The sequence below is a fragment of the Lepeophtheirus salmonis genome, chromosome 5 (assembly GCF_016086655.4).
Source record: "Lepeophtheirus salmonis chromosome 5, UVic_Lsal_1.4, whole genome shotgun sequence".
Lineage (NCBI taxonomy): Eukaryota > Metazoa > Arthropoda > Copepoda > Siphonostomatoida > Caligidae > Lepeophtheirus > Lepeophtheirus salmonis.
The window spans coordinates 7,478,748-7,493,478 of NC_052135.2; the positions used below are offsets into that span (position 1 = coordinate 7,478,748).

General features: G+C 32.2%; 1 protein-coding gene across 50 annotated transcripts in view; it reads right to left on the minus strand.

Moving 5' to 3' along the window:
* The window catches only part of LOC121119110 (Na[+]-driven anion exchanger 1), a 60,189-nt gene extending 46,067 nt beyond the window's left edge, over positions 1–14,122 (minus strand). For 14 of the 50 annotated variants that reach the window (XM_071888184.1, XM_071888166.1, XM_071888171.1 and 11 more), the window contains exons 1-3: positions 1,210–2,156; positions 536–642; positions 318–464 (exon numbers count right to left, since the gene is read on the minus strand). In XM_071888184.1, the coding sequence (XP_071744285.1) occupies positions 318–464; positions 536–632 (244 nt within the window). In that variant the 5' untranslated portion in view covers positions 633–642; positions 1,210–2,156. Of the gene's footprint in view, positions 1–23; positions 57–317; positions 465–535; positions 643–1,209; positions 2,166–2,827; positions 3,222–13,803 lie in introns of those variants that run through there. The other 36 variants (XM_071888172.1, XM_040713745.2, XM_071888159.1 and 33 more) reach the window with 7 other exon arrangements.
* Between the last annotated feature and the right edge of the window lie 609 nt (positions 14,123–14,731).

A 14,731-nucleotide genomic window follows, 5' to 3' on the forward strand; every position in this document is an offset into this window, starting at 1 on the left:
TGGAATGAAGAAAAATGTCTTACTTGGAGAACCTCCGTCAGACTTTATAGAATTATCTGAAAATAGTAAGAAGGTAGAGAGAGAAAGAGAAATAGTGAGACAAGAAGTGTACAGAGTGGATGGCAAGAATGATTTGCGTTTGTTAGTTTATATTTAAATATATATTGGGGCCAAAAATGATGATACAAAAAGGATATTAATTTTCATGATTGGATGAGGATTGGTTGTTATTGCTATAAGAAAAAGTCATAAAATATATGACAAATGATTGGGTATCTATATATATAAACTAGTATACAAATGATAGCAGTTCTTACCTGGTCTGCAGGTCGCTGAAGATCCAGGAGGCTTCAAATGCTGCCTCCCGCGATGATGTCTATGATGCTTCCCACCACGATGGGGATCATGAGCTTTAGCTCCTTTACTGCCAGGGACATGTATACTCACATAGACATTGTGATGTCCTATATTTTTAAAATGAGGTAAAAAATAATGAATAAACCAATCAGAGAGTCCAGTTGCGAAACTAAATTACCTTGCATGTCATTGTCAGTGAAACTTGTATGACTTTTAAGAACTCCGGGATCCTTAGCTGCCTCTGTTTCGGCGCTAATTATTTTGGAAGAATCCATGGCCCAAGGTCTGTAAACAAAGTAAAAAGAGAGGAAGGCTTTAAAATAAGTATGAGGAGGGGTTGTATATAATTGAGTTAAGTAAACATCTTTATTTCCATTCCTCAATGCTCCATTATTACTCCAAACATGATGCTGTACTGCTGTTGCTGCTACTAATCAACTACTTAGAATAATCTTAAAATCGATTAGATATTCAATATTTTCCCCCATTCTGTTTAAAATATATATGTACATAAATTTTACAGCTCTATGCTTTCTAAAAAAGAGGGGGGGGGGAGGCAAAAAGGAAGGAGTAAAAATACCGCCATCTTAGTTGCCCTTTGATGATGAAATGACATTCACTATGATTCATTGGGAATTTAAAGTCAGAAAAAGTGGAGCTAGGCACAAGAGCTGAGCCGGTAATGGGATCATATCCACTCAGTCCTACTCTCAAGGTCAACAATACGCTTAATTTTGTCTACATAAACCGTGTGCATGGATAAATATAACAAAAATGGGTCCGATTACGTCATAGGGTCTAGTGAAGGAGAACTACAAACATACACATAGATAAATAGAGAGATTACAATACCGGGAAATACTTTCGTCTCCGGGTTCCTCTTAATTCCTTATAGAGTATAATTTGTATGTATTCGATGATGAAAGGTCAATGATAACGCCTTTGATTTATTTTGATGCTTGGATTGTAATTGGATACAAGACGAGAGGGAGCGAGTGATACTCTCTAACTTCAATTGGGGAGCTCTTCCTCACTTGAGGACCAAACCATGAGCATTGTGCAGCTTTTCACGTTGAGCAAAAAATGAACTGGATTATGATGGGGTTTCCTCCAGAGCCTTGTCTCATAAAATTGTCAAGACACTTCAACATTTGAAAATGCTCTCTTTTAACAGATAGATATTTCGAAAGTTCTTGTGTATACATACATAAAAGCCTGGCGAGCAAAAAACTTTACTCACTCATATAGAAAGCTGCGTACTCGCAGTTTCTTCTACTTCTAAAATGTCGTAATACTTTCTTCCTTGCTCTTCCATATATACATATAACATACTTATATTTATTACATACATGTAAAAAAGCAAAAATACGTCAAAAAATCCTTAAACAAGATGCCTCTTCCCTTTTCTTCTACATAATCATAGTAGGGCCTCCTTCCAATCACGAGTTACGTAGAGTAAAGCAAAGGTAACAAGTAGTCCTCCGTATTACAAAAGGACCTCGCTCCTCAAGATTCAATGAGGAGCTCCGTGAGCATTTATACATATCAATTTCCTAGTAAATGACCTCCTACTTTTAACGCGTAGACCTAATATTTAAGACTCATCCATACATTATTATTTTGAAAAACATGGAAATTATGAATTCCCCCATGACGTTCGAGGTTCCGTGATTATGAAATACATATTTTCTTCCGTTATTTTTTGAAATAATATAGTTAAAGTCTATTTATAATCTTGAAGGCCAAATATAACGTCTTAAAACAAAACACACACGGCTCCCGTCCCACCTTTTATAACTAAGTAACTCAAATCCAGGACTGCTGTAGCCTAGAAATAATAATAATCATAATAATTTAATCAAAAAGAGGGTGGGAGGAAGAATATTAGAGAGGGAAGAAAGAGTGAATCAAAAATATCATATATCGCCTTGTCATATCCTATTATCAACTTATCAAGGATATAATGTCACATATTATCTCCTAATATACATACAAATATGTACAAAAACAAAACATAGAGGATAAAAAAAAGACATTTAGTGTGTGCTTGTTGAATGTAAGCATGGTATGTAATAAATATGTATCATAATTGTCAGAGGAGCAACAACTCCTTCTCATCTATCTATATCCATCAATATAACAATAATAAGGGAAGATTTCCCCTAGTAAGAGGTTAGTAGTAACGACCTTTCTCCAATGGAAAGTACGTCATAGTAAGGTGTGACGTAGCTGGAAGGTGTTAATGACTTCGTCTCAGTTAGTATGTAGTACCCATTCAAAATAGGTACAATTATATATACAATACATGTGTTCATACCTTTTCATTTTAAAAAGCAAATTTGAAGGAGTACTTAAATGAAAATGAAGTACATTTAGAGGATAGCGATTACGTGGAGGCTAGCTCATCAATGAAGGAGAGGGGGAGGGAGGGAGAGAAAGACCGAACAACAAAGAAAAAACAAAGAACTACCTTTGAATTGGATGGTGATGATTGTGTAGTTCATGGTGATCATCCTGGACTCCGTTGATTCCGTACACCATACTATCGTTTTTCGGTAAAGAGTCCGGCATATTACAATACTCTTGTATTTGTAATTCTAGCAGAACAAATACACTTCAAAGCAAAGGACTTTAAGACTTTTTCATTCTTTCTATTCTCACTGAATGCTTTAGTATCAAAAAAAATTTAAAAATACATATAAATGAAGAAAAAAAATCAGGACTGAAACACTTCACTGAGTTTATTATAATATAACAAACACATAGAAAAAATCATCAAAGAATAGGAACGACTATGTATTTCGAACATGGAAAGCGAAATATTAGTAAGTTACAGACTCATTTACTATAGTACCTCAAATACTATTTAAAAAAATCATTCAAGACGAGTGCGAGGCTTAAAGAAAGTCCCATACGGTCTGCTTCAGCTGTTACCGGCCTCGGGCACGCTTTGAAGCAGCAGCAACTTTCTTTTTCTTCAACGTATAATACAGTTACTGTATAGAACTATACGGACCTCTAAACAGTAAAAAAGAGGTTGGTAGAAATGAACCCTTATCAATAACAGAAGTATAGCAGTACTATCAGTAACCTTCTTCTCCGAATTGGATGATTATTAAATGTTTGTGAGTGAAAGGTGGGTTGTAAAAAGCAGTAAGAGAACTGAGAATAGAGGGAATCAAGGTCAATGACAAAGCCTTATTTTTCTTCCTTCTTTAACTCTTCCTCGTAAATTCGTTTTTTCATCTACATACATCCACCACACACAAAATGTCAACAACAAAAAAAGAAAAAGTATGGCCTATGATGGAATTCTTCTATGTGGGAGACGAGAGCAAAAAGTCTTATCCTCGATGGCATTTAGATACATATTATCATATATATTGAATGAATATATTTGACAATGAATGACGTCAATATGCTTTAGATGAATTCAATGAAGAGGCCTTATATTAATAGATACATTATTTTAATTACGAGTATTCATATCCATTCCTACTTTAACTCCACTCATTTCTGGAATCGATTATAACATTATACATAAAATTTATTCGATCGATTCCCATTCATCCTATCAGAGTACATCTACGTATATACTTCGATGTATTTATCGACAGGATAAATAATGAACATCCATTTAAAATATTTATTATATCGAACAACTTTTCTATCACGAAAAGAAACCAAAATAAAAGGGCCAAAATCAGTTGGGAGTTGGTCAACACGACATGAGCAAAATAAAAAAAATATATTCTCCACAAAGGTGTATGTGACAGTCTGCAGCTAAGGCTGCACAACATAAACATATTAAAAAGGTTATTCCTTCTTAATTTTCAACGGAGTAGGAGCATGAGGGTTGTTAAATAATATTCGTTTGTAAACAAAGCGACAGAGAGTGGAGCCGTCTTGTGCAAAATAATACAACTACCTGAATGATAATATTATTTAATAAAAAATAACATAGCTATGTTTCTCACATAGAGGGTGCTGTCAAAATTCTTCTGAGCATGCGCTATTTTTTAAACAACATGCTACAGACTGTAACAACAGTTTGCAGATAAAATTGTTTTTTAAGTTTGCTCATTCCCTATGAAATAAATATTATCGGCGCCCTATATGTAAGTAACGTAACTATATTTAAGAGAGTTGGTTTATTTTGCCACAAGACGGCCAATATAAGTAAACAATGCTCATACCCATTCTCCTCAAAAATAAAATTATTGTTAGGGATCGTACATAGCTTAACAAGAGATAATTCTAATTCAATAATTCCACGCTGTTTAGAGCATTGATTAGGTTAAAGAAGAAGAAAAAATCGACAGCTGACCACAAAATATAATGTAAATTTTTGTGTTTGTGAGGTAACGAACCATTCAGTATTTTTTTAAACTTATCCTCACCCATTCTAAGGGCATTCATACTACACAACGTTACCTCGCTAAAACAAAAATACCCTCTGTATTTTGTTGTCAGCTGTTGTTTACATGCTCTGAATTGATATGTCATGTCTATTTGATAATATATTCTTTTCGAGAAAAAACGAAGTAATATGAGGGTGGTCAGAAAAGTTTCCGACCTAACAAAGATAAAAGACATTTTTTCTGAATGTCATTTTTCAATATAGTCTCCTTGTAATTCTACACACTTCTCTCAGCGATGCTCCCATCTCTTTAACCCGTCCAAGGTATATGATAGTGACTTCTGACCTCGTGAGTCATTGCATCTATGCTCAAGAATATATAAATTCTTCCAGATCTTTAACGAAATCATCGTATACTTCTACATATAAGAACTATGGAGTTCAATAAAACGACAGAATAATAAACTGAAAAATCCAGTGAGGAACATGGATAGTTCTCATCCTCTGCAAAGAATATTATATTCTGCTATTGCTTATAAATAGTTATTAGGAACTATTAAGTGATTATGTGTTTAAAAAAATATAAGTGAATACATAACTTTTGTAGATTTTATTAGAATATTTGAATGGCGTTGCAATTTCCAAACTTATTTGCTCAAGAATCATCTTCTAAGCTCCTACATTACTTGTTAGCATATTCGAACATTACTATCTCTAAAATCTGGTATCTTTACAAAAATAAATAAATTACTAAGTTTGTGCCATACGAGTTAATTAGAAGTTATTTTATTGAAGACAATATTTAAAATGAGTCAAAATTATGTTACGATTATTTGATTCATTCGTTTTATTTTGGACGTGCAAATACTATATCGTTATTGAGATATTTGTTAGGCGAGTAGAAACTTCAAAATCATTCCAATTCTTAGTTAAATAACTATTATTGGTCTGTATTACATACTATTCCATGCTATATAAAAATGAGCATGCTTTAGAAAACTTTATTTCTCTAGTATTATTAAAATATATATGGTATATATATATATATCTCTCTCTAAAAAGAATTGGCAAAATCACAAGGCAAAAGGGGCTTATTCAAGGCATCATACTCAGTTATGTTAGCTACATAATGACATTGATCTATTTTTATTATATTCAAGATAAATGACAAAGTCAGATCTTATTGTTACCTATGTTTTTCTTATGAGTATTTCATATTAAGGGCATAATATCCACTTTTTCTTAATATACATTTATTTGATTTCTTCGCTATATTTTTTTATTTAATTTTAGTACATGAATTGTCGCATGGTAAAAATTTACAATCATAGAATTGTCTGATAAGAAAATAAAATACGATTATTAATACAAATTTGAATTTCCTCTTCAACTGACTCCTCAGTGACGTCATCAAAATAGCCTTACAATTAAAAAAATATATATATCTTATAGACACATATGTCCTTGCTCGATAGATTTGACAAACTTTTATTTACGAGTACCTTTATCTTCACGTTGAGTCCAAAAACTTTTCAGAATACCCTTGTATATGTTATTCATTTTATAAATGATGAGGAAATAATATGACAATGATAGTATGGGAGTACATAAGACATAAATAGAAGGTTGGTGTGATGGACTAATTTGGCTAACTGCCAGATGATTTCGGGGCCTTTTTCTCTTAAGTAATGTTCCTTGTACTGTTTCTGCTGGGAGGAAAGGTTGCGTTATATAAAAAGTTAACGATAAGAATAATATACACATACATAGATATTATTTTAATGATTTTAAGTTGGCTACAGAAGCTTTAAAGGCGTCCTTAAACTAAATAATAAATAATAGCTTATTGAATCGGATATTCCTATAGTACAGTAGAAATTGGATCTAGAAGTATTATAACTTATAGCTCGTATTATATGTGCCTATGTAATATGTATGTAGAAGCAAACTATTACATTTCAGAGACAATCTATGTACATACCTACACACACTTTCTTCTCTACGTACATGAACAATCAAAACAATAATATCTAAGATAAGGACAGTGAATTTGAACTAATCAATGAAAGGGTGTTAAAAACAATATTATTTAAAATATATATATGTTATACATCTTTCAAACTACAATAGAAATCATTGTAGGAATGAGAATTGTTTTTCAAATGTCATTAATGAAAACATGGATTTGACAATTTATGTTTTATTATTATTATTTGGAAGTGAGCATGTGAATAAGCTCTTATAGATCTTGGGACACTGTTATACATATTTCGCAAATTATTTGTTGTCCCAAAATATAACATAAGACTTTACGTTAGGTTGCATTTACTACATACTTCGTTACCTTTGTTTTATCACGTAACCTTTCCTCCAAAAATAAACAAAAAATGCCCTAAATCATCTTGTAGTAAGGCAAATAAGCCAATCATGCCAAATGCTATTGATCTCTTAACACCTATCAAGCTATTATTGTCATATTATTATCCACCATTTTGAAAATGAATTACATATATATATTTCATAGAAATTGTATTCCTGTCCTTTCGGAAACGGAGCATAAGTATAATATAACGTATTACTTTGTTTATTTATCAAAAATAATAAATTATGAAATAGGCTAGACGTATCAGCTAGTATTTTGGTGTAAGCGAGGTAACGCTTTATACAATCTTAATTGCCACGGTATTTCATTGTCATCTGTCGATTTGTTTACCCCTAAGTACTGTCCTGAAAATTGATTGTTTTAAATTTGGATTAATTCCCAACAGTTTCAATTTCGCAGCAAATTTAAGAGGGGAGGGGAAAGATCTCTTAGTTCATGCAACTTATAAAATTTATGCAGTGATGGCGGAACGAAATGAGGGGGGAGCGGGTCCTTAAGGTGGGTTAACTGAAGTCCTTACAGACTCATATTGCATGTATAATTTCTCCAATTTTATTATTATTATCCTTCAGACCATCTTTATTATAATAACTCCTTATATTTCTTGAAGTCCTTTTGACAAAACCTCTCCTTTTTCAATCATTTCAAGTATTTTGTTATGATTAAGTAATATAATAAAATTCAATAAAAGCAAACTGCCTGACATCAGCTGAAATAAATTTGTGGCCTTATTCAAATCTTAATAACTGTGAACATAAAGTAATTTTTCCAATAAATCCACCTGAAACCCCAGAATTACGATAGAAATGCCTTCATGTAGCCCTGTCAAATGCTCGAGCAAATCCGGAGGCAAAGATTCCACGCTTTCTTCATTTCCAAAGGATAAAAGTATACAAAAGAAATGACTACTACGAATGAAGAGGGTCAATTGGAAGCCTTCCACTCATTCTCGGTTGTGCTCAAAGCACTAGAAAAAAGCCAATTCCAAAGATTAGACCACTCCAAACGGTCAGGAAAGCTTTGCTTTTGGTCTATTCCTACCCTATTCAGCCACGTGAAACCTATTGTGGAAAGAGAAACACGGAATTCTAGAAAATCAAATGAGGAAAAAGAAGGTAAATTAACATAAGGAAAATTGTATTTGTGATAATTTTTTGGGCTATTAGAGCTAGGGAACATGAAGTTTTCCAGCACATCCTGAGGAATATATTCACATTAAAAAATATCGAGGTAGGATTATATATTTCTTGACTACGTTATCTATTATGCTATTGGTAATGATTATATTATTATATCTCGTATAGATCTTTTGCCAAAGGTAAAAGACATGAATTACTCTCTTCAAATTCAATAAGATGCTCGAAGGAGAAGATTGTTGAGCTGAAGAAAAAAAATCAAAAAAAAGAGATACTATGGTCCGTAAATGCGAAGAGAAATATGTTTCTCTGAAAAATTCCCTCATAAATATTTTCAACTCAGACCAGATAAATCTATTGAGTCAGATCTTAAGAGTGAGGGCATGGTCAGATAAGACAATTAAGAAATCTCTCCAATTGAAGTTAGCCTGTGGGACAAGCGCCTATCAAATTTAATTAGTCATGGGTATCCACTTCCAAGCAAATGGACTCTACAGCGAAACCTGAAGCGTATCGGGTTTCAATCAGGAATCCTCCATACTGTAATGAGCCTGCTCCAACTGAAGAGCCAAACCATGGAAGATAGCAACAAGTATTATGGTATTATGATGGACGAAATGTGGATTAAATCAACTATCGAATATGATGTTGGTGACCAATTAGTAAGAGGTTACGATACCCTTAAGCCGTCAAGTGATGAGTTGGCCACACATGCTCTAGTATTTGCATTAGTTGGAGTCAAAACTCGTTGAAAGCAGGTCGTTGCTTACCATTTTACTGGATCGAGTTTCAATAAAAAAAGATGTCACCATGGCTTTGAAGGAAATTGCAATTGCTGTTCATAAGTCCGGGTTGATAGTCACCCACATGACATCAGATACGGGTCCTTGTAATCAAGGAGTTTAGAAGGAGTTAGTAATTTTAATCAATAGGAATAAAATTCCTAATCCTATCTCTTCCTTCAAGGATCTTTTCATTTTTGCTGATGTTCTCATCTCTTATAAAAATTGTGTAACTATCTTACTAATAGCCAAGATATCACACTGGCAGCAGACAAAGTCTCTACGTAAAACTCCCCTCATATACGATATCTTTTCAGCCCTTCCAAGATTTAATACTATTCCAAAGAGATCGGGAGCTCAAACTCCATCCTCGTCTTTCTCCCAAGAATATTAATCCTGAAAATTTTGAAAAGATGAAAGTTTCATTTGCTTCAGGCCTTCTTAGTCATACAACTGGAAGTGTAATAAGATTTTTGGTTGTTAAATTTGATTATCCGGAATCTTATTTAAAGGTTGCTTGGTTTTGTGAGCAAGTTGGTCACTGGTTTCATTTAGTGACATCATGAAACTTGGGAACAGCGCTAAGTAAGACCATAAATTTTTTTTTGATTCGGCAGTGATTTTCTTGCAAGATTTTAGTAAGTTAATTAGTTATATAGGAATAGGAAACAAAAATGAATGTACTTGGAAGCCAGTACAAAAAGGAATTACACTTTTTACCAAATCCTACATTAAGGTGCCCAACTTCTTGTTATCTCAAGTAGGTTTTCTTTTTTATTTGGATCTAGATTCACTCATGACTGTGTTGAGAATATATTTGCCCAAGTAAGACTTAAAAATCCAACACCTTCTCCTATGGAACTGAAGAACGCCTTCAAAATGGCTACTCTAACACAATTTCTATATACGGGATAAGTTACCAGGAAGATAATTCTCCGTTTTTAGTATCGAAAATGATCCAAGAATTTCACAATGAAGAAAGGATTGAGGATCTTTAATTCATTTTTGTTGACTCTATTGACTTAGTTGAAATGAATTCCTTCGCTTATTTGGTTAGCTATTTACGTAAAACATTTCAGTCAGAGTCATTCTCATTGTAATGAATGCAAGTCATTCTATATTGATGATGAAAAGTCGACAAGTGATCGTACCAGCCTGATGTCCTTACGAAATTATACGTCTTCAAATGTATTAGTTTACGGCTCTAAAAAAATTTTGAGCAATTTTGGAACGAGGAAATCATTTTTAGATCAATGGTCAAAGATTTAATATATATGACAAAAATTGAAAAGTCTATTACTGAAATGGCTAATGAAATGATAATATCGTCTACAGAAACTTATAAATACGTTCATTTTCTTATTAGTCCCTATATTCGTATTTGGCTGCACATGCATTTACGAGAACAAACCAACATTATAAAAGAGAGTAAAAAAGTTACATACTAAACGAGTCGAGTGACGTCACCTTGAGGCTCAAAAAGTCCCAAAGTGACAAGAACGGGATCCCGACCATCCTGGCCGACCTAAAGAGGCCAATTAAGGAAAATTCAACGAAGCCGATGGCCAAGGCCTTCTCTATGAAAAGATAACTGTGAATAATGCTGTCAAAGACTTGAGCCTCACCTTCTATGTCCCGGCCCAGGCATTCTTAGTTCGTCATGAACCAGAAGAGTAACCTCCATTACGTTGGGAATTATTCACAGCTTAACAAGAGCTATTCTCATTTAACCAATTACACGTTGTGTAATTTATTTTATCACATATTAGGGTAAAAGAAGCCAAAACATCGACAGCTGATCACAAACTACAAGCTGCTAATTACGTTTTTAAGCTTTTCAGCATTTAACCTCTTTTAAAAGACAAGATACATGAAGTTTAAAGTAGGTGCGGGGGGGTGTAACTGATAACGAAATCAGTCCTAAGACCGATCCAACACTACTGATAAAAAGAAAAGGAGCAGAGTAATCGACAGCTGACTATGTACATTTTTGTGTTAATAGTGAAGAAACAACGTTATAAGTAGGAAAATTTAATATTTCTTTATTTTCTTATAGAAAACAGAGGAGGCATATATATTGAGATATTATCTCAATTTTGCTTGCAATTATACAGATTGATAGTAATCAGCAACGATGCAGTAAGAAATGGTTATTTTCGCATTCCCTCATACGTAGTAGTGCCTACATAATATATAAAACTTGTACAATATAATTAAAGATATTAATAGGAAGTGCACAAAACCAAATCCGTTGTTGTTTTACAACATACACTCATCATCATAATCATTCGAACAAAATACTTGCATTAGATTTCATTATAATCTTATCTATTAATTATAAACATAAAATTATATTTTTGCAAGAGTTATGAAAAAAATGGACAATAATAACGATAAGAAAAAATTGCAATCATAATATAGATAAAAAGTTATACTTTACATTTTCTTATGACTGAAAACATTAACTGATATATATTACTTACATATCAGTTAATGTATTCAGTAATAGTTCCCGGTGATACTATATAACACTATGGTCCGGATATATATAAACAACACACGGAGTGTGGATCCCTATCTCCTGTAAACACTGTTTTTCAATTAATTGAAATCTTTCAATATTAACACCTTAAAAGGTTATTAACTCTTTTCTATTTGAACAACGATGTCTAGTTAATAGGAAAAACGACATCAACAATCATGATTCTTCAAATTAAAGATCATTATTTATAAGTCAAAATAAAGAGCAACATATTTTAGGAAATGAGAAAGACATATACATATTATGATAATAATGTTAGTAATAATAATCACATCCAATCACAAAGCGAAAAAGCAATGAATAAGGGCATTCATGCATCAAGGTAGCATGGAGTACAAAGATAAGGCTTTGAAAGGATCACCAAATAAATATCTAGAAATATAGAGAGGAATATTGTTGGAGCAATGTGAAAAAACACTCAATTGAGCAACCAAGGAAGACAGTCAGTGACGAAATATCATAATTGCAAATCAGAGTTTGCAGACAAACAGACTCCTACGACCCTCAATATTTAATATATGCATTTATAATATATGATATATTATGTCAATGCTAGTCCCACTCGTACAAATTTCAAATTCCACTATTGGTGCAGGGGTATCAATAGAAGAGTTTAGGAAATAGACTAATAAATGTTATAAATAATTAATGGAACACTTAAGAAAATCCATAAATACTCTATCTCTTTCAATGAAGGAAATAAAATAACCAAAAACGGAATAAATAAGTAAGGCTTGATCGATACAAAAGGCTTCTAATTGGATTAAAGTAGTCTAATAATATATATACGAGTATAAAAGTAAAACGACCAATATTTATTAAGTTATTGTAAAATTGATTAATTTGAATATGTATATACATTTCTATGAAATAATTGGAATTAATTCCATATAATTATTTTTTTAACCACATTCAAAGCTACAAATTCTGAATAACAGAAACCTTCATAATGAAAAGCCAATTTGAAGCCTGATTTAAAATAAACTAACGTGATGAAAAAGTTCATACCTTACAAGAAAATGATATCAATGTTTTTTTAAGGTTGTTTTTTTTAAATCAAAACTAGATCCCATGATAATGACGGGAATCTTGTTACTATAAAAAAAAAGTGAAGAAATAATCAAATTGATTAATGAGAATGAAAAATTCTGATATCCCTTTTTTTTATAAAACATAATATGATCAGTCACGGATAACATTTTTAAATATGATAAAAATAAGTATATCTGTAAAAATATTAGTATATAACATCATTGTAAGGCAGGGCTACAACTAATATTAAGAAATAAAAACGAAAATTACCTTAGCTTGTTCACCATTTTGGGACCTCACTCCTTGTCACTTCAAATGTACGAATAAAACGATTTATTATATTCAATAAATCTAAATAATATGTTGATATATCCACGAAGTGATAACAGTTAATCAGAATATGTATTATTGACTAGCTGAATCGAGGAATTATGACGATATAGTACTTCAAAAAAGGTAAAATGAAAAAGGCTACAATGTGGAAATAAAAAATCATGATGTATATGGTATCAATACTTTTACTTAAACCAAAAAACAAATGCTATCTTTCAAATTAATTTAATACTCAATTGACTTTTTAATTAAGTCAAGAATGAGTTTATTTATTAGCCAGGACCAGAAGTATCCAAGAAATTACTAGCGTGGTTCTAAATCTGATTACATTCTACTTGTTTTTTACTTTATTTTATTTTCCAAGGCTACGTAAATAGGTTATTTGGTAAATATTTTTAGTCAAAATGTTAACTAACAATAATCATTATAAGTCCTCTTTCTTTCTCTAAAAATAGTACGGCTCGCTTCAAACTTTAAAAGACCCTTCATTCATTGTTAATATACACTGAATTTCTACGTGTGCCAACTCTTTCTATATAAAGAAACATATCTATACTCGTATTAATAAGACTAGTCATGCTTAATAGTTAATAATGATGGTAAATGGGGAAGTATACGGAGATATGTTTGACGAGGAAAGACAGAAAAATAGTCAAAAATACTCTTCTTCAAGGAAACTCATTAGAAAAGCTCCAATAATACTACTACTACATATTGTTAAGTTGTTAGTATTATTGAAACACAAAATTTAAATTAATTGATATGTAGAAAATTAGTTTAAAATAAAATGAAGAGATTACATGTCCGTAGCTAAAGTAGCAATTTAGCAAATAATATTATATAAATCAAAATGTATTATATTAAATATTTTGACTCACTTAAATTTGTTTCTCACAGACATTCTAGAATAACCAATCTTCTTCTTCCAATCAGTAACAAAGATCGTCTAATCTTAATTTGACATAAATTTATATATCATCCAACACGCGCGATCCCGGTCAACGTGATAAGTTTTTAAGGAGAACTAAGAAAATATGGGGGAAAGAAGAACCTCGTTTCTTCTTCTTGAATGTATCCTTTTCTTAAATCTGTAGCACTTACAGGTAGTGTTGTGTCACTCCTTATTTATTCGGTCCAGTCCAGTTTCAGGACCGGTCCTTAAGAATGTTAGTCCTTCGGACTCTCAGTACTAGAACTGATTGAAACAAGAAGAAATAAAGTTGAGTGACGTCATCAAGGATTTAACTTTATAAGTTTTAGGACAGAACTGCACCTGACCAAAACATCAGTTTTGAGTCCTAAATAAGGACTCACACAACACTACTCACTCACTCGTTGATCTCTTAAATATTTTTTTATTATTGTATTCATATTTTGTTGCTATTTGGTTTTGATGCTGAAATTTATTTGTTTATTATCATTATTGCTTTTTTTGTGGACTGCTTATAAGGATGTGAAATTTTTTGAAATCCTCGTGAGCATACATTAAAACAAAGTATATATTAATAACCTGCAAGATATTAAAGAACTTATTGATTATTTAACCCTATTTTCAAAGTTCAACTGTATTAGTGAGTAAGGAGTACTATTCGTTTTGGGTCGGGCCCATGATCTAGTTCCCTAATTTGTCTTTTTTCCCCTCCCTTTCAATCTTATTTTTTATCGGTCTTATTTTTTCTAATCATCCAACGGTCCTAAGTAGTGTTGTGTTTAGGGCTGCCAACCGTCCCTAGAAAAAAAAGCACCTGTCCCAACCCTGCAAATGAGATGTCCCTTATTTATTTTACAGAGAGTTAGCGACCCTAA